We start from the raw sequence: 24628 nt of genomic DNA on the forward strand, positions 1-24628 counted from the left end.
ATTTCGAAAAAGCGTCCTCTAGTAATTGTTGTGGCGTAATGAAATTCAGCGGAATGCAACGGCTTTCAACAGCGAAAGCCATCGATTTCGGTTGAATTTCATTACTTCGTAATTATTACTAGAGGCCGCTTTTTCGAAATCTCAATGTTGGGATGGGTTTCTGGCACGACGAACTTCAATTCCTCAATTTGACACAGTCACCTAACTCCACTAATTAAAAAGTTAATTAATGTAATTTTCTTAATTACTGTCTCAAGTCATGTCTCTAACCATCTTAAGATGCCTAGCGCTACAGAAAAAGTCATTCACTCATTTTGGACGTCGCAGAAGAATATGGCAGTTGCGTTCTTCCATGTTTCTGTTTAGGTTTCGCCATAGAATTTGGTCTAATTTCATTACTTCGTAATTATTACTAGATCCCACTTTTTCGAAATCTCAAAGTTGGGTTGGGTTTGTGGCATGAAGACCTTCAATTCGCCCATTTGACACAACCACCTAACTCCACTAATTAAAAAGTTAATTAATTTAATTATTTTTAATTATTGTCTCAAGTCATGTCTCTAACCATCTTAAAATCCCCGCCACTACAGAAAAACCAATTCTGAAGGCAGCAATCAAATATCGCATTTTCCTGATTTTTTGAGAAGGTTGGACACATTTCTTGAAACACCCTGTATACTTTACCTCATGTCAACATTATCTTGTAGACCACACCAATCACACATTTAACAAAGGGCTTGTCGCGCACAGAGCTAGACACATCAATGTATGTGGGACCCCCGCTAGCGCGAGACATCTTGATATTGTCATGTGGTAGTGACTATGCAGAAGGCAGCAGTCAAGTGGTAGAGGCGACACTCTTTATTGGGCTAACTTGTACCAGAAAACTAGAACTCAAAGTACAAGCAAAGCACGCTGTACACTGATAGCTGCGATTACAGTAGTCTGCAGTCAGTAATCTGATCATCGGCGGAAGGCGTCGTCTTTTATACATCAGAGTGGGAATCTTTCAGCTTTGTCGCTGGTGCTTGCATAAACTCTCAAATAAACTAGACTACTCGCGTCCTGTGCGTAGCTTTAATGGGACGAGCCGAAATAATTTAAGGCGACTTTTAAGTTACTGTTTCTTGAAACTGATGACATGAGCCAGCTCATGAGTAATTTTGCGAACTCTCAAAGCTATGAAATTGTAACATTGCTGAACACCTGTCGTTTTGGATACTTCACACTGTCCAGTGGCCAATGCTGCGCACTGAGTTTTCTGGCTCTCCCTGTCTCTAGCATAAATGTTGAAAGGGCTGTAAAGAAACTATCGATCAGCCAAGGAACCACACAGACAGCCAGTTCATCGTTCCAACTTCTTCTTCTTCTGCTGCAGTGCTCGCCTGCGCGCGTTTATTCCTTTTCTTTTTCAACATACTCCCGCCCCCCAGTAGTGTCGCTCAATTCGAGCTTGTACAATTTCTGTACTGGCTTTCTTAAAAACTTTCCGTCTTGGGCTTTCACCCGGCAAGCTCGGATTATGCCATCTTGACCCGGGTAAACGTCTGTGACTCGCCCAAGGGGCCAAACACCTCGAGAAATGCCAGGCTCTTCGATGATTACCACATCATCTACTCGTAGACAGCTGCTGGGATGTGCAGGGTATAGGTGAAGTGCCCGCAGTTCTAGCAAATACTCTTCATCGCATCCACAGGTGATCTATCAGCTTCTGTCTGTGTCTCAACTTCTTGCTGATGTCACTTCGAGTAGTCTGAGAACTTATAGCATCGTAGTCATTGTTGGGCCGCTCTGGAGAAGCTAACAAGGAACGTCCAACAAGAAAATGCGCCGGACATATCGGAGAAGGCTCTTTGGTGTCCGTGTACGTGTAGGTCAATGGTCTTGAGTTAACAACTGCTTCAACCTCCAGTAGCATCGTCTCGGTTTGTTCGCTGGTGAGTTTGCTCTTTCCCATCACCTTGCGCAGCGATGACTTCACTGTTCGGACAAGCCTCTCCCACCAACCACCCCACCAAGGTGCACCCGGAACGATAAACTTCCATTCGATGCGATGGGTCAGTAGGAAAGACGCGAACGGAGAGCTCTTCATGACATTCCAGATGTTCCTGAGGTCCCGTGATACTCTCTTAAAGGCAAGAGCGTTGTCAGAGTACAGTGTTGCTGGTACCCCTCTGCGAGCCAGGAAACCGGCGGAACGCTAGTAAGAAAGCGCTTGTCGAGATCGCACTCGTCAGTTCAAGGTGTACTGCTCTCGTCGTCGCATAGGTGAACAGCAGGATGTAAGCTTTCGATGCATCACCATGTAGCTCCTGTTGCTTTATATATAGTGGACCTGCAAAGTCCAATCCCACTACATCAAACGGTCGTGACGAGAGAAGCCGGTCCTCGGGCATCGGCGCATATTGTACGTTTCCAGGTTTCATGTTGTACCTTCGGCAGAGGAAGCAAGCATTAATGATTCGTTTAACTTCTTGTCGAGCGCGGATAATCCAATAACGCTGTCGTATTTGCCTCATAGTGCTTGCCACACCACCATGCAAAGCTCTGCAGTGAGCCTCTGTCACTACCAAAGCCGTGAAGGGATGCCTCTGTGGTAGTATGACCGGATGCTTTTCGTCATACGTAGCGTCGATTCTTTCAAGTCGTCCGCCAAGCCGAAGCTGTCCGCTTTGGTCGAAGATCGAGCAGCTTCGAGTGTTTTGAGAGAGTGTCTCCAAGTTGAAGCTGTTCGACGTCCTTCGCGAATACTTCGAGTTGAACTCGTTGTACCCAAAACCTTTCAGCCTTGCATAGCTCCAGTGTCGAAATTGTTTCGCTGAGCGATGTTTGAATACCACGGCATCGATCCACAAAGCGGTAGACCCAGGCGGTGACGCGCAGGAGCTTCTGCAGATTGTTTTGCTAGCTTAAATCAATCACAGGGTGTAATTTCCTGGATGATGCTTGAAGAAATACATGTTGCGTGTCAATCTCTGCCTCTTCGTTGATCGGTGTGCACTGGTTCGGTTCGGTAGGCCAGTTTGATTTAGGCTGGGACAACCATTCAGGTCCATACCACCAACAGCGACATGCACGTAGAGTCTTCAAAGGTATGCCCCTAGTCAGTACATCTGACGGGTTGTCTCCACCCGGGCAGTAGCGCCATAGTACTGGTTCAGTAGCTTTTGCTATTTCAGTCACTCTGTGTTTTACAAACTGACTCAACTTGCTATGGTCACCGCGGATCCAGCTCAATGTGATCATAGAGTCAGTCCACATGACGCCGTGGAAATCTTTTGAATCCCATGAGGAACAAATGTACTTTAGCAGTCTGGCTCCCACTACCGCGGCCATAAGCTCGAGCTTTGGTAGTGTTAATGTCTTAATAGGTGCCACTCTTGACTTCGCTACTATCAGTGAAGTAGACGAGTTCCCGTCTTCGTCGAATGCTCTCAAATAGGCACATGCTCCATAAGCCTTCAGGCTGGCGTCGACGAATATGTGCAGTTCAGCCTCTTTCACTGCTCCATGAAGCCAGTCTCTCACGCAGCGCGGAATCTTTATGTGGCCATGCTGAATCACGTCCGCACACCAGGCTCTCCACTGCGTCTTGATCTCCTCGGGTAATTGATCATCCAGGAACGGCCTAAAACCCAAAGGCCTTGAAACAAAAGCTTCGCTGTTCTGGTGAAAGGCGATAGAATGCCAAGCGGGTCATAAATTCGAGAAGCAGCCTTTAGTAGAGTACGTTTCGTGTCGGGCTGACCAGCGACTAAATATTGTGCCACAGATTTGGAAGAAAACTTGAAGTAGTCCTTTTCTATATCCCATTGCATTCCCAAGACCGCAGCTGCTTCTCTGGATGCTCCTTCTACTTGCTCCTCCTGGTTGTCGAAAATGTTCTGCAGCTGATGGTTATTGGTCTTCCACTTTCTGAGGTTCATGCCTGCATCTCTCATGATTGCCTTTGACTGTTCATAGATGCGCAGACCTTCATGGAATGTTGTTGATGAGATTGTTTCGTCATCACCAATTGCTTGTACTTTTAGAATGTAGACCATGAGGCTGGAGTCGCAGTCCAGAAAGGCTTTTTGCTGACTGGGTCCTTGTAGCGTCCATCCAAACGCTGTGTCGATCGCTACCAGTCCTGGAACTTCTGCGCTCTTTACAATTTCTCCAGACATTACTTGCCAAAGATGGTCAGCTCCTATCAACAAGCTGAGGCCATTTTCCGTCTCGGCGTCGAACTTCTTTTCGTCCACGATGAATTTCCCTTCGAGCCGCAGGTTCTGAAGGAAGTGGCTGTCAGCTTTCGGGGAAGCAGTGTCGTGACAAATAGCTGGGACAACAATTGCACGCACTCTGCGGGTGTCGGAAGAGTGCTGGCTGCGCAGGGGAACTTCTACAACCTTCCGTCTTTCTGCAGTACTTGGTGATGCGCAGCCAAACGTGTTCAGTGCAATCCGTGTTTCTCCCAATACCTGCAGGTGTAACTTCCTGACGAGCTCTTCCGTGACGAAGGATCGCTGGCTGCCTCCGTCGAGAATCCCTCGGACATATCTTGAGCTGTTATCTTTCACGACAAAGGCGCGAAAGGTCTGCAAGTATACTTCTGTCATTTATCTCGCTCCTGCTCAGTGAATCCTTGTCGCACAGCATAACCGACTGTGATGACATCATTCCTACTGTGCTCCCGGAGGCGTCCACTGGTCGAGGTGTCACTGTCATGTTCTTCCTGTAGTTAGGGTCGCACATGCTTGATGCGTGCCTCCCATGACAACTCGAGCACGTGAGTTTGACTTGGCAGGACCTTGCCTGATGACCTCGTGACGTGCATAGATAGCAGCGGTTGTCCTTAGTCAGAATCTCTTTCTTAGAAGTGACAGAGAGGTCGGCGTCGCAGGCGCGTGTGCCGTGCTTCTTCGATTTGCAGAAAAAACACTCATTCCAGTTGCACGATGCGCTGTGTAGTACAGAAGTGGTGCTGGTGCTGCTGCCTCGAGTTCGCTGTGCACGGTCATCAACCGGTCGCTCTGCAAATGGCTTACACTGCTCCCGGCTTTCTAGTTCGACGCGTGTAAAGGTAAGCAGCTCCTTTAACTCTGCATCCGATGACGCAGCTGCAGCGGCTGGCTCGAAGACGTTTGCAGAAGACCCGCTTTCCCTTAATGCTTGACTGCGCTTTCCACGTGTATAGGCCAAAACGATGTCATACGGCAATGCTTGCTGTAAAATGTCGATCAGCATCGCTGAGAAACTGAGCGTGGGAACGTTTAGCGCAGTCAGACACCTGATGTTGAGCTGCACGGCATCGTAAAGTCGCCTGAGGCCTCGAACGTCGCTTCCTGACTTCACGTGAGGGAGGCTGCGAAGCGCTGACAGGTGGTGTTGCTCTATCTGTTTCCGATCTCCGAAGCGTTCTTTTAGCAACTCTATGGCGTCTGCGTAACATGATTCGGAAGTCGGAAAACCAGATATCGCCGCTGCCGCTTCACCCGCAAGGTAATGCCGTAGATAGAAAAGCTTGGTCGTAGTTGATAGAGCGTTGTTGAGATGAACAGTCTGCTCGAACTGCTCCCAGAAAGCTGACCACTCGTGAATGTCTCCTCTAAATGTTGGCATGCCAAGGTTCGGCAGTCTTGGGCCAATTCCGGTCGGAGCATCAGGAGCTGATGGGGTTGCGTTCTGAGGAGCAGTCGCCGTTGTACTGTTTCCGCGTTCCAAATCGGCTACTCTGCATCGAATCTCGGCAAGCATGCTAATGGCTTGGTCGTTGTACTCCGCCGCCGCTACGTACTCCGCTTCGAGCTCCTCGTCAGCTAGGTGCTCTTCTAGTGCATCATTAATCTTCGAGAGCTCGCTGTTGCTAGCCGACAAACGGTCATAAATACCTGTTAGCTTGGGATTGTCCGCGGTAGGATCCGTCAGCAGGGACCGTGCTTCCTGTATAAGCTTGGTATTCTGAGCTCGTCGAGCTGCGCGCTTGGTCTTTAGGCGATCCATCCGTGCAGATGTCGAAGTGTCGAGCCCACTGCTGATCACGAGCGATCCGTTGCGAGTCCTCGCCGCCCGCAGAGCGACGCGGTCGAGTAGACGGTCCCCTTGAGTCGTGCGATGAGAGAGACGTGTCCGCATGAGGTTTTTCGGCACCAAAATGTAAAGAAACTATCGATCAGCCAAGGAACCACACAGACAGCCGTTCATCGTTCCAACTTCTTCTTCTTCTGCTGCATTGCTCGCCTGCACGCGTTTATTCCTTTTCTTTTTCAACAAGGGCATTTTCAAAGCTGAGAATAATCAGTCGAAAGGGGTGCGCTTCCATCAGTGACAGCAACCTCGTGAAGTATGCTTTAAGGTTGTTGCACGCACAAACATAATTGTTTCATATTCAGGCATATCAGTGCATGTGTCTGTATGTGTTTGCATGTTGAAAACTTCCAGACAACTAAAATATGCTTCGTGTGTTCGGATGTTCTCGTGTTCAGATATCATTTTATCTGTTTGGTAGTACTGAGAAGAATGCAAAATTGAACTCCGAATTTCGGAGTATTGGGAATATACGCAAAATAAATTCCGATAAACAACAAATTTCTGCCAAAAAAATACTCCGAAAAATACCCTCCGAATTTCAAGAAAAAAAATTGGGGGACGCTTAAGCTTCGCCTTTAAGAGTTGAACGCGATAGCGATATCCTGCCCCTAGTGCGCACTTCGCACACTACGAATGTTCAACAGAATGCGCGCACTAAGGTGTGTGCCTTATGTAATGGGTAGCATGCTTTAAACCAGGAGAAATTATGTGCGAGAAACTTTTTCGAAGTTGACATGTACCCACTACGTGGTCTTAATTGAATACGCACAGTAATGTGTGTGCCTTTTGTAATGGGTGGCTGTCTTTAAACCACCAAGTCGTTATGATAGTGACGTGGTGTGACGCCCGATGGCAATGTACGCTTATACCACGCAATATTACTGCGATATTACATCTCGTATTGTGACACCTGTATACAGGACGCGTAATTTTGGGAAGCATGAAAGTTACTTTCAATGCAGCTCCAAGCAGAGGCGTGGCTGTGTGGTAGAACACCTGCCTGCCACGCAGACGGCCCGGGTTCGATTCTCATTCGGATCCAACATTTTTGTTATTTTATTTGCAGCTTTTTCGATTTTTCGGTCACGGACAAGATGATGATTTTTCGCTCACAACCAACGGTGCCGACACCGACGGCGGAATTTCTGCGATACGAGCTCTTTAACGCTATCGCGTTAATACTCCGAAAACACGGAGCCCTAGTTATGACCAATGAAAGCTCCTGATGCTGCCATTTCATCTTCAGCCACTGTGTTCGTTTGACTGAGTTGAGTCCACATAGCAACAGAAAGGCACGATAGCTTTAATAAAGCAAAAGCACTGTTTAATGGCAACACTTTCTCTTGTTAGGGGTTTCACATAGCACACTTGTAAAGTAACATCCAATTTTTGTGCTAAACATCACTGCTGTCAATAATCAGACCACATTACACCAGAAATATGCCCCAACAAGTTTGCACTGAAGTGCCTGTTACAAGCCTCTCTTGTTTTGTACCCATGCATTTCCATTTTAGTGGTACAATTCCAAAGAGTGATAATATTGTCAACACTATGTGGATTTCATGATCTTTGCTTTTTTTTTTTTTTTTTCATTCGCTTGTCTTTGGTCATGGATATGATGAAATCCCAATTGGTGTCTCAGGGGCTGTGAGGGATCAAAGCTGGAACCAAGGCAGTGAGAGACTAAAGTCGACTGCTTCTTTTGCCTGTCTTCACTATTTTTGGCATGTCTGTGTATGTGGTAATTGTGTAGTAAAGTATTCATCCAGTCTTTCAGTCTGTGGGAAAGATAAATTTTGCAATTTCTCTTATTGTGACATCTCATCTACCATACATATTGCTGCAAAGAGCTGTCATGCAGTTGCTTAGTAATTATACAAAACATATGGAATATTGGAGAGCTAGTTGCATTTAGTGCAAAACAACACGCTAATTTCTGTATTCAAGCATATATTTCATTCTTTCAGCCTCACCCCAGCGTATATTGAGAAAATCTTGCACATCAGCTTAATTACAATGGGAGTGTTAACTTTCGAACAGTTTTTTTAATCATTTAAATAAAAAACAAGGACTCGTGAATGGAAATGACTCAGCCCTTTGTCATGTTTATTGATTTCCATTCGTGTTGTCCAACACTGAGTTATCACTGACTAGCCAGTACAGTGCATACACTTCTGAGTGCAAAGAGAACTGTGAAATTATGCCAAGATGCATTCCGATTAATCTAAAAAGGGTCTGTAAAACAATTTGTCGAATCTGAGACTATTATCACTTGCCTAACTTGTGCTTCACTGAAGAGCCTGACATGGTCAAGCTCGCATGTCAGCCCTGAGTGCCGCCCAAGCAATCCTTGCTTTCATTCTCTAATTTGCATCCATTTTGTATCCCACAACAAAAGCTAGAAGTGAAGAGGGAGGTGCAGCTGCAGAGTGCTAGGGGGAGCCATGGCCCAGGCCCGTGCAGTCTTCGTGGCCACAGCAGTGGATAAACTGGACACATTCACTATTAGTAATGCAGGGCTGCATATAGTACTCAACCATTTTGCGCTATTTGCTCTAACTTCTGGAGAAACGTTTGCCCCAGGCTTATCCTACATGCATGGTCAGGAAAGGACTCGATGTTCCTCCACACTGCAATGCAAAAGCTGTGCTATGGCCAGGTTCATAGACTCTCCGACACTGTGGAGAAAAGGCACCACAGGCAGATGTCAACAGCACGGGTTTACTAGCCCAGGATGCGGCACAGTGCAACAGTCAAGATTGTATGCAAAGCACCACAGGACTGATTATGTGCATCTGCTGTGCTATCGGCTAACCAAATGAAGGGTCCACTGAGTGCTCGAAGGAGAAATCACTGAGCAGAGGCCCCACGTAACAACTAGTTGCAGGCCTGTAAGCATCTCCCGTGGCGAAAGAGCACCTGGTGGAAAAGAGCTCAAGTGGAGAGGATGCCCGTGTGTCGTCATGGGGGGCCAATATGGGCACGTCCCAATGACATGTGCTGGCATAGTGTCTTGATATCAGGAGGGGGGAGTGCAGTTTGCGCAGTAAACTAAGTCTGGTGCACTGGCTGTGCCTGCTGCGACGCTGCTGGTCGGTGGTTCCCAACGATAGTTGGTTAGGGGCCGGCACAACGAGGAAGGTACGAGGGAGGCACCTCAATCCCCACAAACTTCACAAGCATAATGTTACCCTAGTAAAATCTCATTTTGTGTACAGACATTAAAGGCACTCTTATTCCATTACGGTCACCTTGCTGTATATAATTTGTGCACTTACTGAAATTCTTGAAAACTTATTCTGTGAACTACACACAACTGAAAGTGCAATATCTGCTGTCATACAGTACACTTCAGTGTCAAAATTAGCAAACGAGATATTCCGAGAACAAAACAAAAGGCAAGCTTTAGGTATAAAAGCATCCAATAAAATAACGAAGTGCCTGTGCTGGATGTGAAAAATGCCCTGCTTTTGAAGCCTAGACTTACTTGGGAGTGTGCATTTTGGCAGAGCAATCGCATGAAGAGAATTATACTAAAAGGGTCATCTCCTGTATAACTGGTGTAATCTCAGTTGGTTATACAGAAATGAAAAACTATTTATTGGAAAAACCAACATAATAGATGAAGCTTCCTTCACTTCTTTCCATAATGGCTTCCCACGTTAAAACATTTGTCATATCTGGTTACGAGCTTCAGAATTTCCATGTTATACTCTTCTGCTGCCAGTTCAATAAGCCAGGTGGTCACTGCACTCTCCAACTCATCACTTCTGAAATGTTTATCGCCCAGAAACTTATTCAGCTCAGGGAAAAAGGTGGAAAGTGCTAGGAGCAAGGTCCAAACTATAGGGCGTTTGATCAAGTTTCCCGTCTGCATTGATCCAACAATTGAGTTGCAGCAGCAGTGTGGGATGGGAATTCTCGTGAAAAAATAACACCTGTGTACTTAGATTAAGGGGCACGCTAATGAACCACAGGTGATCAAAATTAATCTGGAGTCCCCTACGATGGTGTGCCTCATGATCACATTATATATGGTTTTGGCACGTGAAACCCCAGCAATTATTAACAATCTCAGAAAACTGCTGGCATGACGTTGCAGTCTTTATTTTCTGAATGACCTTCACATAAAAGCACTAGTTTTTGGCATACAGCAGCTGTACCTAGGTACCAGCCGGGGGCATTCTTTCAATAGGTCCTTTAGAATACTATGCCTTCCTGTGGCCGGATGACCCGGTTTTATAGGCTTTTGACCAGTTCATGTGTTATGCCCAGTTTCTGTTATGCATGGGCCCAAAACTGTTTTTTTTTAGCATAAAATGCTTTGGAACAAGTGGAGCAGATCTTAAAAGCACTAATACCAAAACAATTAAGTTCACGATTACAATACTTGGTAACGCAAAATTTGAGCGTAGATGTTCAGGTGTTTTCATTTTGTGATATGAGGTGAAGAACTTCAGAGTCAGTGCAGACAGCAGGGTCCTCTCAGTGGCAGTGCTTCGGTACTCCTTCGGTAGCAAAAGCATCTGCATTCTTGCATCAGCGGTGCTGAGCCTCTGCTCGGGCAGGTTCTTTAGCAGCATTGGCAGACAGGGCACTTCTACTGGGTGCATTGTCCATTGTTCAGAACTGCAGCTGAGACTATTTCATATTACGATTAAAAGAACTGAAGCAGGAGGAGCTTGATGTGGGCGAGTTGGTGTAATGTAAGTTGAGGTCCTCAAGCAGCTTGACGGTCACGATGGATCTTTGCTTCTTCTGACTAAATGCTGCCTTAAAGTTCTTGGACGCTCTTCGAAACTTGGATGCTCTTCGAAAGGTAACGAGCAAGGCTGAGGTGGGCATTTTAGAACTTTTCTTCTCCGGCAAGACTCATAAGCCTGATTGCACCTTTTGGGGCCGTAGTATCTGAGAAGACTTGGCAGGTGCAAGTAGGCAATTTCCTCCAGCAACATTTACACCAACTACCCATAGATGGCCCATTCCTTGTGCGGAGCTCAGCCGAAGTTGTGCAGACTTTACAGGAAGAAACTTGGAGAGGTGCGTACGCCTTTTCTCTGGATGTAGAATACTTGTAGTATTATTCTATACCCCATGAAAGACTGCTCAGTGCTATTAGGGATAACATTGAAGACTTTGGTGAGTTGAAGTTCACCTGTGCCACTGGAGTGAATTGTGAACAGTTCCTAGACTTTTACCTTCAGTCCACTGTGGTTAGCTTCGAAGGTCAGCATTATGTACAGCGCAAAGGTATCTGTATTGGGTCATCACTCGCTCCCATTCTGTCAGATTTGTATCTCAGTATCTTTGATAAATGTGTAAACAGCGTTCTTGTTCAGTCGCACTCCATTACGGTTCTCGGGTATGTGGGCGATTACCTGTTTATTGTTAATGAAGTTGCATGTTCAAGGCTAGAGCACACAGTAGAAGCAGTAATTGACACCTTTAGAAGCACTTCGGAGGCTCTAAATTTCACGTGCGAGTAGCCTAGTGACGACTGCATTTGCTTCTTAGATTTGAAGCTCACTTTGATGAACATGCATGTGTGCTGGAAGTACCAGCCACGGGTGACGAAGTGGCTGATTTCATATGACGGTGCCCATTCCTAGTTGATAAAGAGGGGAGTCACTATGGCTTGTTTAAAGGAAGCACTAAGTCCTGCGCACACAAAGTAGAAAATACTTTCTAAATCGGGTAGCCAGGCTGCTTTCTGTCCTATTTAGTTTCCAGTGTTTGTGATAAGCTTCTTCAAATGCTCAAACAGAAAGGCAAGCGGGTATCAAAGGAAAACTAGCTGACAAAAAGAGGGCGCATGTTATCCCCTATTGGCATAGGGTTTCATGCAATTTTAAGAAAGTTGTGTAAAGACATAACGTTAATCTTGTTTTCAGCGCCCCGTGTAAATTTTCCAAGATTTTCCCAATGTTAAACAAAGTAAAACCGGACCCTTGTGCCAAGAAACATGCGGTACAGTACACTCTGTGCAAAAGAGATGCCTATGAACTTCTAAGTGCAACATGGTGTACGTATATAGGACAGACAGGGCACTGCTACAATGATAGGGCGTGAGAGCACAACATGGCAGTAAACAACAATGCGGGCGGGAATATGGCAGAGCACTGAAAGTGTTGCAACTGCCATGTAATCCTTAATTGGACCAAATTTTTGGCACGATCCGGGGATAGATTAGAGAGGGAGATCTTCGAAGCCTTTCACATTAGCTGCGCGTCAGTGGCACTTAGGAAAAAAGATTGCATTTATGTCTCGTTAAAAACTTCACGACGTCATGATGGTGATATATTTTTTTTCCCTGTGTAAGTACTCTTGTTTCTTCAAATACAATTCAGTTGATAGTTTGCGCCTGTCTATTGTTTCTTGCTGGTCCTCACGTTTTCTGTGCAGCCTTTTTCATTAAATATAAGACCTCTGCAAGTAGCATGTGGTGTGGGCAATGTGTTGTGCATCACATCGCTGTAAAACATGTCAGTGCATCAATGCAGTGTCTGCAGACAGACCTTCGCTTAGCTTATGCACAGCTGTGCTTCCATTTGCAGTATCAGCATATGTGCTCACCATACACGTGTCAGTTTGTGTCGGCAAACTGACAACTGCACACTACTCTGGCACTACCTCTGAGCTGTCACAGACTGGCCTCCGCTAATGCAGTGCTATGTTTGCTCAGTCTCTACTTTCCTCCGCTTGTCACTTCGTGCTTCCACAATGCCATCCTTTGGTTTCCTGTCATTGTCATTCATTCTCCACATTCGCTCTTTCATCCTACCCTGTGCCAATAGGTTGTTTACTCAATTAGGCTGACAGTGAAGACTCAAAATGCACAGGTGCCTGAACAGATGCCCAAGAGCTATGCTCTAAAAGACCTAGTACAAGTGGAGATACAAATGCATTGTTTATAATTCCCTTCCACTCTGTGTTGTCATCCATTTGTGGGAGAAGGGTAGCACCGGTGGCAGTTACCTATAGGTATTTGCCAGATGATGTCGGCCAACAGCCACTAGTTGCCGCCCCTTGCTGTTTGATTAGAGGCGATTTCAAATTCTCACTCACCCTTGAACTCCACATGCCGTGCATGACTGTGAAGTTGAGCTGAGATGTTCAGCTGAGTTTCTATCCAAAGGATGCGTTTTCTCATCAAGCACGAAAGGTGGTTCAGGGCGCCTTTTAGCTGCCTCATGGCAAGCACTTATAAGTAACTCTCTAAATAAAGCACTACAAAATGTGCAACATGAGACAAGAAGGCAACAAACTTGACAACGCTTGTTTTTCTTGTCTCTTGCTGCTTGTTTTTTAGTGCTTCTTTATTTGGCAATAAATGACCAACCTGCCCAGCAATACACCCTTTCAACTTGAAACTTGTCTTGTGTATGGTGCCATAGAAGGCAGTTAATTTTTCGCTTTCGTATTTGACTGCTGAAGCCTAGTGTCTATGAATGTGTGCAGTTTCTTTTTACACCACATCTGTTCCACTAAATTTTTTCCCTCATGTAATTGTGCACTTCATGCAATTGCAGTTGTTTTGTGCACATATTCATCATTTTGTACGTGTCTCAACTATTAACCTTTAATTTGTGCTGTATGTCTGCTGACGAAAGTGCGAGCTTGTTATAACTTCAATAACAATGTTGTCTGTTGAACATTGTATTGTACCCTCTATGTACCTATGTAACCAGCTGCCTTGTCTTTGGAAAGTAGCCAGCAGTGCTCTGTGTGAATAAATAAGAATAATTGAGCTAATAATGGTAGCAAGATGTCACTGTCATGTGCAGGTATGTTCATCTATTGACCAGGCCTCTCCCAGTAAAGTCTGGAGCAGTCCTGTTGATGCCTGCCTTGGTGCTGCTGGTGGGTCCGTAACGAATGACTCTGATGACACCCAGCACTGTGGCTCCAACTTTGGTAGGTCTGCAGGTGGTCATTACCATTATGCCTGCATAATAATTAGTATTTCACCGCTTGTTAGCATAGACCTAAAAATTGCTCGCGAGTGTTGCATAGAACAAATCTGCCTGCAACGACTCGAAAAAAAATGAGTGCTGGAACAATGGATGGGGTGATCTTTTTTGTGATTATTAAATACTACCAATGCTTATTTATCCTATTGCAGTTTCACACAATTCCATCAGTGTAATGGCAGTTTCATACAATTCCATCAGTGTAAAGGACCAATGTATTCCAGCAAAAACATGGAAGCACAAACAGCTGCAGGATTTTCTGATCGCCCTGCAAGCTTTCCATTGCCTTTACTCTTTCTTGAGGCTACCTTCTTGAGATGAGTGCCCACACAGAGTGCCAGGTCAGTGACCTCTTATTGGTGGACACCCAACGGCTCTGAAAATGTAACCTAGTACCTCCCGTTAGGAGGCAGATTCACCATCGCTGCTGTAGTTAGCCCTACTGTGGCATGCCTCATGTCATGGTTCTGGCATGTAAAATCCAAGAAATCATTATATGCCAGCTACATACCTTGCTTTCTCACTGGGAGCAACGCTGACAAAATTTCCTGCCATAGTCTTGCTGCTAGCTTTTTAGAAAATTCACAGTAATTTGGCCGATCTTTATCATCGCAGACAAAAATTCCCCATGGAGTGCATTTTGAATAAGAGCTGACATGAAAATCCAGGATGCAGCATCAACATGTTCAACTGTGCACATGTTGCATTCTCATCTCTGCGTTGTTAAAATGAGATGGTACCTCTATCAGCGCCGTACGACGGAGCCAAGTTGCAAACAGGGTGAGAGTAAGCACCCCCCTTACAAGAAAAAAAAAAGCATTTGCATCTCCTGATAACAAATGAATGATCCACATTTGTCAGCTTATCTCATGCACGCGGGCGCATGACATCTGCGGATTTCATTTTCTCGGTCGCTTGCTGATCTTCGGAATATAAGATACGAGCAAGACGCACGTTTCTTCACGTTTCTGTTCCCATGAAGGAACAGATAAGGAGACGATGGGCCCAGCTGAGCGCGCTTTGTGGGCATGTGTTTACTCTCGCCCTGTTTGCAACTTGGCTCCGTCGTACGGCGCTGAAGCACAAAAACGTCGGCGCTCGCGCACTATAGTTAAAGATTTGGCAGACTGTAGAGTAATTCTTCATAAACAGAACCTGAAGGGATCAGGAAAATGTGTTCCGTTTAACAGGAGTTCCATTTACTGAGAGATGAACAGGAGTGTAGAATTAAAGTACGAAACCAACCATATTAGAGGCAGTTGTTCCATTTAAGCAGCATTTCTGTTTAAGAGAAGTTTCTGTATCCTATTTAGAGAATCTAGCAGTTGCTATCGCATCTAAAAGTTGCTTTAAAAGCTGTGTCTTTGCATTGTCTCAGGAGGATGTTAATGAGTGCATTTATCTGTGGTGTAATGCGTTCTGTATTTAAGTTCAGCTATTAGAATACTGCAAGTGTAAAAAGTTGTTACAATGACAGCACTAATGTAGTTACAGTGCCTGTACATGGCACTGTTATCATTCTTTGTTGAATTCAGTGTGCTGAATTAATTTTAACATCTAATTTTGCGGAAAAATAACTATTCCTTTCAGAGGCAGCATTCAGTGCAAGCAACTTCTTTGAGTGTGTTAGTGCACACAGCCAGCCACAGGAGAAGCCGCTTGTAGATATTCCTCACTTGTTCAGTCACCTGGGGCTGGGCAGATATGTGGATGTGTTCCAGCAAAATGAGGTTAGTACACTCCTTTTTTTTTTTTCCTCTCCCATTTTGTGCTCGTTACATATTGATCAGGTGGTCACCATTAGTCGCAAAGTTTCTTAGACTTAGCTTTCTCTGCTCGTTTCAAAGCTGGCAACGTTAAAGTTCACTTTCACAGCACACACACGCACACACACACACATTCCCTTGCCCCTACAGCCTTTGCAAGGAAGGCAGCTGTATGGGTGTGCATTGCAGTAGCAGACTGCACCCTTGAGCTTTATTGTGTTGTTGCCCTTCTCCCCCACAATGGCGTGTTTCATGGTCATACGTTTTTGGCATGTAAAACCCTCACGGGTGCAACAGCTGTGCCAATTTGATACAATTTCTTATTTTGTGCCAAGCTAAGCCAAAACAGTGAAATTTGTTGCAATTGCAGCACGCTGCTCCAAAATACCCAACTAGCATCGAAATTTTCTATTGCGCTAATTTTAGCGAGAAATGGAGGCTGCGTTGGCCACCTGCAGTTTGGGCATCATCATAATCCAATTCAATCAGGACTCACAGACCCTAACCTTAAACCCACCACGAGAGAATAAAGGACAGCAGTTCTAAAATTTCTCAGCCTTGTTCTATCGCTTGCAGAACGCTTTTTAATCCACTTTCGCCGCAGTACACTGGTACCTTGTGGAAAAGCGTACTGAGATTTAGAAGGCGTCATTAGTACTAGGTTTCACGGGACACAGCACATTTTGTTCCTTAATTACTCATGCATGCACGCACCATATAATTTTAAGTAGTAGTATAATCGCTGATGTCTAAAAAATTACTGGCAATCATTCAGAGCTGTGTGTTTCTGCAGCCCTGAGAAACAATGAACAGAAACTTACGCCAGTTTTATTTTTTCACCACCCCCCACTCGCTCCTGCTTTATGAATCTTCCTGAATTTCGAGGTCGCCAGGTTCAGAGACCCATATTAGCATTTGCAGTGCCTGTCAAATCATTTGACAGGCGCTGTAAATGCTAATGCGGACTTTGTCATTGCACTGTGGGGTGGTTCAACGCACTGCTTTTAATGAGATAGCAATGCTCACGTGCACTGTGCACGAGTTAGCTGCTGTTGAATGGTTTATACATACATGTATTTTGTTCTCTAAAAGTAAGCCTTCTTTGTTATACCACTCCAAATTTGGGATTTTGTGCTTCAAAAGCAACATTTTGCTGCTCCAAAAATTGCTCCGAATCCTATTTCGGCTGATGCACCCCTGAACCCCAGAATTTAATTTTTAAATTTGACAGTAGATATCGGCGGCACATTTCACTTCGTGCCTTGCTCTATTTTTCAAACAGTTCAATTCTGACAGCTGCCTAAAAGTTGCAAGGTTTGTGTTCCTCATGCACAAGGCTTTCATCCTGTAACCAGGTTCACGTACGGGTAGAGTCGCTTGAACAGGCTAGGTACATCTTGCTCGGAATTTTCCAAGGACAGCACCAAAAAGTGGTCGGGCAACATGGGTGTGTTTTGGTGGCTTTTTAGTTGTTTCGGGTTATAACTATGCCATCATTTTACTGCAGATTGACCTCCAGACATTCCTGCACATGACTGACTGTGATCTCCAGCAACTATGCATTCCCTACGGTGCCCGTAAGAAGATGCTGTTGGCAATGTCAGGTGGGAATATTAGTATGGATTCTAGCTACATCAATTATTTTCTTGTATAAATTTATCCCTCCAAAAATGTTTGCATGCAGTGAGCCTCGTCAAACGTTAATATTGCACAGTTTGTCCATTAGTTCACTTGAAAGGGTCATAGCAGCTTCTGTGGAAATGACATCTCACAGCAGTTCCGAGTACTAAAGCAATCTTAATATGAGCAGCTGGAAGAACAACCAGCAGCAAGCAAACTTTCTCTTACATGTAAGAGAAAAGGCACAAGAAAGGCTTGATGATAACCGCATAATGCCATCAATGAAGCTGCTTCCAAGGTTACTGCTTTGACTTAAACCCAGGCCACACGAGCTCGCATGTATGTTCCTTGCGGGGAATGGTGATCTACACATGCAAGGCTGCCATTATCGCATTATCTAATAACCTACAAAAGATGTGCGCCAGTGCATGCTCTCTCCCAGGCACGTTAGACACCGTAACAGATGTCGCTGCATTTGGAGCTAGTGATCATCATCAGCCTATTTTTAACTGCAGGACTAAGTTATCTGCCAATGATCTCCAGTTTACCTTGTCTTGTGCACTCGGATTCCAATTTACACCTGGAAATTTTCTAAGAATGGTGCTATGTGCACTACGTAGTGTGCTGCTGCTGGAAATGGCTGGGTGCAATGTCAAGGGAACGGTGGTGAAAGCACATGTAGTGCCAGGAAAGTCCAATGTTGTTAATTTTAGATGGTTTCGGCGCACCAAAGTTCCTCTGCAATAGCATTCTATGCTACAGCACAAGTTAGGCTTTGCTGGAGCAGTTGCATCTTGGTTAGAACTAGGCTTGTGCGAATAGTAAATTTTAGGGTCGAAGCAAATTCGAAGCGAATAACTATTTGGTTGGCTAATTTCGAATCGAATTTGAATAGTATAAATTACACTATTATAAAGAAAAATAGGCATATCTGTCATGACCCAATTAACCTGCACAATAGTTTTTTTTTTTAAATTGAAGCAAGGCATGTGCAAATGTCATTCTTTTTGGTTCAAAGGGAAGTGGAAGCAACTTTGAATAGTAGCAGGGTTTGACTTTCGGTAGAATGAGTCATAACCTGTAAAATATGTTAAGTTTTAAAATTTACTATATTTAGAGCATATAAGCTGGTATAACAAGCCTTGAAACAACCTTGAAGTGTGGCTTCGCGGCAGTTCGGATTTCCCCTGAATTGGTGTATTCACAGTATAGCACCCGTGCTTGCAGTGAAACCACCTTTACAGGGGGTTACATGCGGCTTATATATGTCTATTCGTTCGTTTCAAATACTTCGAAATTTATAATAATTTAAATTCATTTCAAAGCGAATTTGAATTCTGTAATATTCGTTCGAATATTCAAACTGCTCGAAGCCTAGTTAGAACAAAAGACAAGCACCCTGACTGGATGCGTGAATAAAAATAGTCTAAACATGTGCAAGTGGACATTTTATGTGGCAAACCACTGTGTAGCTGAAATAAAAGGACACGGGAAGACCTCATGGCAATGCTGCGCTTCTTTGTTAAACTCGAAAGAAGTGCAAAGAACTCCTTTGCTTGTCTGCGAGAAGTAGTGTCGCAGTGGCTGCTGCCTAGTTTTCAGCTGTACAGTGAAAGAAAAAGTAGAAATTGCGGTTTTCTTGGGTACAACTCAAAAGAAACAGATAAGCACTACACACGCAAGTCAAAGAATAAGCGGTCCACTTTGGTATTTGGGACAACTTGCCATTTTTAGAGACAATTTCCTGCTGTGACGTGCCTTTTTTAAGAAATCATCACGCGATTTTCCGGTCTGACGTAACAGGTCTGACAGATTCCCCTGCGCACCCGGTGCACTCGGTGTCGGTCGGGGTCTCGAATTTTGGTTATCTCAAATTACGTGCTTTTTTTGTGGTTTTTTTGTGGTTGAGAACGCAAAAATGAGCATGCCATAAATTGTCACACCCTAAAACTATTCCATATGAACAACGGCTCTCAAGTTATTAAAAATTAACGAGTTTTTGTTCATTGCTCATTTGAATGTAACTTAAGGTGCAGTAAAGTTTTTCTGCCTCGGCGTGGAGTTTGTTTGCAAAGACGACAGGGGCCTCACTGTCAGCATTTTTAGAAAAAATCTTTACTGTCTAAAAAAACACCCTGTATAATATACACATACATGCTAAGCATTATGCCTTAAAGCAAAGTCTCCATTGCTAGAAACAAAATGCTCTACTACAGGAAACATGTAAGCCACTTGATTCTGTTAAAATAGGTTTCTTCCCTTTCACAGACAAATCTATAGTTATATAAGGAAAAACTGTTAACTGCAATGCAAGTGATATAGATTTACTTGCTCCATTTCTGCATTTCTATAAATTGAAGTACTCCATTCTGAATAAAGAACACAAGGTAGCTCATATTTTCCAGCAGACGGCAACTTGTTTTAACAGCCACTATATTTCCTGAAGTTTAAAATTCAAGCTTGTCCTTCCATCATTTCAGTGCATCTAACTTGCGTCCCAGTTGGAGTTGAGAGAGGTGTGCATCAAATTGTGCTGATATGTCTTACAGACATGATTATGCATTGAACAGTATGTAGATTGCACTTGCTTCAGTAGGGCTAACGCCTGTTCAACTTTTGTCACTTGGAGCATCTTGGTGTCAGCACATCTTTAAGATCAGTATGAATGGCCTTCCTGGTATCTGGCTCCTCATATTGATCTTTGCACATGGGATCGGGAAAAGATGCCCTCTGATGTGCAGATACTGATCTGTACTGGATGTCTCAGTCCAAGGAAGATACCTCTGTTCTATTTCTTCAAAATTTTTCTATGAAGTCTCCCAATCACTGGAGCTCTGGTTTCATCCAAAATCTCTTCATCACTCAGAATTGTGGAGACTGGGGACACTGCATTGCTGCAGAGGTTGGTAGTGGCAAAGTGAAGGGGCTCGAGGGCATTGCAAAGTTCACTGATGACATTCCATTCTTGATGACTCGGTCTGAAATATGCCTGTTCACTCATTTGTAGTGCACACATGGCACACTATATTTAGCAGATTAAAGCTATTGCACAAGCTGAGAACGCAAGAATTCTAGTTCACTAAGCTCAAAAATAACAACAAAAAAAATTGTTGAACACTGAATGTAGCTGGTGCAAACAGCTACGTTTTGACAAGAGGATGTGGCTTTGTCAGGGCAGCAACTGCCTGTCTTAGCAGTGTGTTTATGTACACATTGCTCGCTCTCCCCAAGCTCAAACGTAAATGGGGAGAAAAGATATGGTAGAATGACAGCATTGTTTCATGGCAGAGCAAGGTTCAAATGGCTTTCAGTAAAGAGTGAACTCAGTGCAGCAAACACCTGACAGACTGCATTGAATTTATCCCAGTAGCTTCCACTCTGCACATGACTTTCAAAAGATCAAACCCATGTACATCTTTCACATGTACCAGAAGGGATTCATCACATTTGTTTTAAGCTTGCACCAAAAATATTAAATAAATTTCGTACCAGTGCACTAGGGCAAATGTCCATTTATTCAAATATTTGGATATTAACCAAATAGGGAGCCATTCTAATATATTACTCCAGTTATTTGAATTCGAAAACCAGATAACTGGTTTCACCTCAAAATTTGTTTCCTCACTAGTTGGACTGTACTTAGTATTCTAGTATCAAGTGTCAATTTACATAGCTGTACCAGCCAATTACATTTGCATTTTTGCGATATCATGATACAGGCCAACTTCCTTCAGTATTGATGTCTGTGTTTGGAGTATGGAAACTCAGTTGCAGTGTCTTTTGTGGGCAGAGCATGAGCCAAGTTCTTAGTTGTCACCAAGTACAGGTGCAGATATTTTGAGTAGGGGTGTGCGAATAGTGAAATTTTCATCTCGAATCGAATTCGAATCGAATAGTGCCAAATAGGGGCCAAAAATATCGAATATTGAATCGAATATCGAATAGTATATTTACACGAAACGTGTACCGCAAGTTACGGCTAGACAAGGGGAAAATATCGGGGATGCTACAGCGTGCTGACAGCTTTATTACGCGCTTGTTCAGGAGGGTTTGTTTCTTTCGTTCGTTTATTTGGTTGTTTGTTTGTTTGTTCAGCTTTTATGGGGTGCGCAAGCATGTTGATAGAAGAGCCGCCATTACAGTCAGCAGTGCCACTCCCAATCTCCTGGCAGCTAACAGAGGGTGTACGGTAGCTAGCTTTCTTCTTTTTTTATGTTCAGCGCAATACGGCTCATCTGACAACGGTAGTGTTGTGCTTGATTTCCATGGGTGCTCCGGGCCCAAAACTCTTCGGGCGCCCGTTCACAGCCACGTTTTAACTGCGCGCTGGAACGATGGGAGTTTCTGAACGAGCGGTGCCGTGCGGCAGTGGCGACTGCACAGCGTGAACAAATTTTCACTTGGCGAAATTTTCATATTTTCATGGGTCAAACTCGGTATGTTTTACGGCGCTTGTATGCAGCATACACAACCCAACTACACTAGCAGTCCGTGCCTTCGGTACGGAAGCGAAGTTGTGAAGGGCTTGACAGTTTTCTCATGTGTTTTCTTACGTGCGAAAATGGCGTAATCTCCTTTAAAATAAACATGCGCTCGCTTCTGAACCAGGATATTGGTGAAGATTTAACGAAACTCCTACTATAACGGCGTTAGCGTTCATTTTAGCCCAGTCATCCTAACCAAGTTGCACCATTGGCCTTTGTCGCATTTTAGATATTCGTGATGTCGAATTATTCGAAACTTCGAATACTATCTATTCAAAAGTCGAATCGAATTATTCGATTAGGTAATATTCGATTCAAATTTGAAACTCGAATATTCGCACACCCCTAATTTTGAGACACCAATCATTTGCCTTGCAGATATCAACTCTCAAGCATTGAGTGCAATCACTAGAAACTTTCAACCAGCCCTTGGTGCCGAGCTTCAGTCTCCAAATCAGTCTCCACCACGGAGTTTAGTCAACACCTGCTGGTGACACACTGCTGTTGTGCTGCCAACCATTGCGTGCCAGAAATCCTGAAAGGATCTGAGTCTTCACTTTGCTGTCTTTCCTTAACCTTGCCTTAAATATTTGTTGGTATTTATTCCTTAAGACCCTAGCAGCATTCTTTTATGCTGTCATGGTTATACACACCTGTCAGCATTTGCTGTTCAGACTTGTAGACCTGAAGGGCCTTGTTTTTTGTGATATAATTGAGGCACACACACTCCCAAACAAATGCCTAAAGTGGTGCTAGATGTTTTTCTACATTGGTTCTTTTTGCATGTACATGCATGTTAAGTTCCTACAGGGCAACTGAGACTGCCATTAGTTTTGATAGCACAATTTTTAAGAGGCAAACTACTTTACTAGTGCCATTTCTAATAAGTGTTCTTACCCTCTACAGCGTAACTTTAATGGTATTGACAAGATTCACATAGCAGCTGCACTGAATTTGAAACTGCCTGAATACACTGCTTTTACCTCGCCTATGTCTCGAGGTCTGTGCTGTTTTTTCCATGTCCAATGAGCCCCCATATTTTTCTTGCTAAACTGACAATTAACTCCAGGCTGAAGTTATGATTTGTTTATTGAAGTGTTTTATTTGCAGTTACTGTCCTGCATTGAGCGGCACTTGAGATTTCTCTTTGTCCTCTAGTTTCCTCAGAATATGTTAAGTGATGCACATTTTGACCAATTGTAGATTACTCCTTAGCACAAATGACTCTTGAATAATGCTCTGTTGTAACCATTGTGGTTGCACTTTTATGAAGTTCTCCACACGCAATTTTAAGAGCAAACATACTTGACCACTGAAGTTTTACACAAGCATCTATAAACAGCACTTTTGCTTTGCAGGTTTGTAATTTCAGATGCTCATTTTTTTGTAAAACCTAAGGGTTCAGGTTTTCTGCCCAGCTAATTATGACAAGTCAGCACTTTGCTAATATAACGTTGTTTGCAGGTAATCTTACTGTTGTACTCTTTCGTATGTTTTTGTATTTATGTTAACATTTCTGGAACAAGTTTTGACACATTGATGGCTTTTATGGGATCGCCAAGGTATCTAGTCATTTTTTTTTGTAAGTTGAGCATCTAAAATAAAGTTTTTTTTACAAGGATTTGATGTTTGTTTGTATTGAATATCTGTATCAAAAGTTAAGTAACTGAAGGATATCAGGTGCATATAATCAAGGTGAGTACTGGTTCTTAAAAACCCTTGAAATTGAATATTGTTTTCAAGGCCCTTGAAATTCCTGTTGGTATTCCCCCTTGAAATAAGATTCATTTCATGAGAGGTTTCAAGATTATCTAACCTGCCTTCTGTGGTAGATCAGCGTGGACAGGGTAAACTCCTTGGTTTTGGAGGTGGTGATAGAATCAGAGTTAGATGTATCGCATCTAGAGGAGATAACAGAATGGCTCGATATATTGGCACTTTCATCTGAGATATAAGACACTAGTAGTAAGCGTCGCTTTCAGATTTTTCTTACTGCTAATCGTGTGTTTCACTGCACTTTAGTGTCTGAGTTGCAGTGATATAATAAGGCACTCATTATGGAGTGCTAATGAGGCCCTCAATATTTTGATGTTCACGCAGGTTGCTCATTCAGCCTCAGTGGCATGCAGGGCATTTCAAGATGTCCGAAGAACCTTAAGCAAGGGAAATAATATATTTGCTTGCAGTCTTGATAATTAATTTTCTGTAGGCAAATGTCTAGACATTGATTACAACAGTAATTAAAGAAAATAAATTATATTTTTGATTAGTGGCAACAGGCAGTCCAGTCAAATGGGAGAATTGAAGTCCTTATTGTGAAGAGCCCACATCTGCTTTGAGGTTTTGAAAAACTACCTCTAGTAATTATTGCGGAGTAATGAAATTCGACCAAATTCATTGGCGAAACAGAGGTGCCAATGAGCACAACTAGCAACAACCAGAATAACGTCGCTGTTTACTAATTCTCCTACATTCGTTAACGTATGGTACGTGTGCCATGAGTGTTAAGTTCGAAGTGCAGCCCACACACATGAAGCGAAGTCAATCGATGATTGATAAATGACGCTCATTCATTCTGAACGCCTTGGAAGAATATGGCAGTTGCACTCTTCCATGTTTGTTTCGCTGACGTAATTGGTCAGATTTAATCGGTCTGGCAAAATTACTGGCAGCTGCTTTTTGAAAACTTCTAAGCTGCAATGGACTTTTCGTTGAA

The 24628-nt window shown here is 43.7% G+C and overlaps 1 protein-coding gene across 2 annotated transcripts in view; it reads left to right on the forward strand.

The window, feature by feature from the left end:
• The window catches only part of LOC119401568 (protein bicaudal C homolog 1-B-like), a 139956-nt gene extending 116432 nt beyond the window's left edge, over positions 1-23524 (forward strand). For both annotated transcript variants that reach the window (XM_037668471.2, XM_037668480.2), the window contains 4 exons: positions 13857-13986; positions 15633-15772; positions 17316-17412; positions 22291-23524. In XM_037668471.2, the coding sequence (XP_037524399.1) occupies positions 13857-13986; positions 15633-15772; positions 17316-17412; positions 22291-22406 (483 nt within the window). In that variant the 3' untranslated portion in view covers positions 22407-23524. The remainder of the gene's footprint in view (positions 1-13856; positions 13987-15632; positions 15773-17315; positions 17413-22290) is intronic.
• Positions 23525-24628: the final 1104 nt, after the last annotated feature.

Source organism: Rhipicephalus sanguineus, chromosome 1 (assembly GCF_013339695.2).
Source record: "Rhipicephalus sanguineus isolate Rsan-2018 chromosome 1, BIME_Rsan_1.4, whole genome shotgun sequence".
In the NCBI taxonomy this organism is placed as follows: Eukaryota; Metazoa; Arthropoda; class Arachnida; order Ixodida; family Ixodidae; genus Rhipicephalus; species Rhipicephalus sanguineus.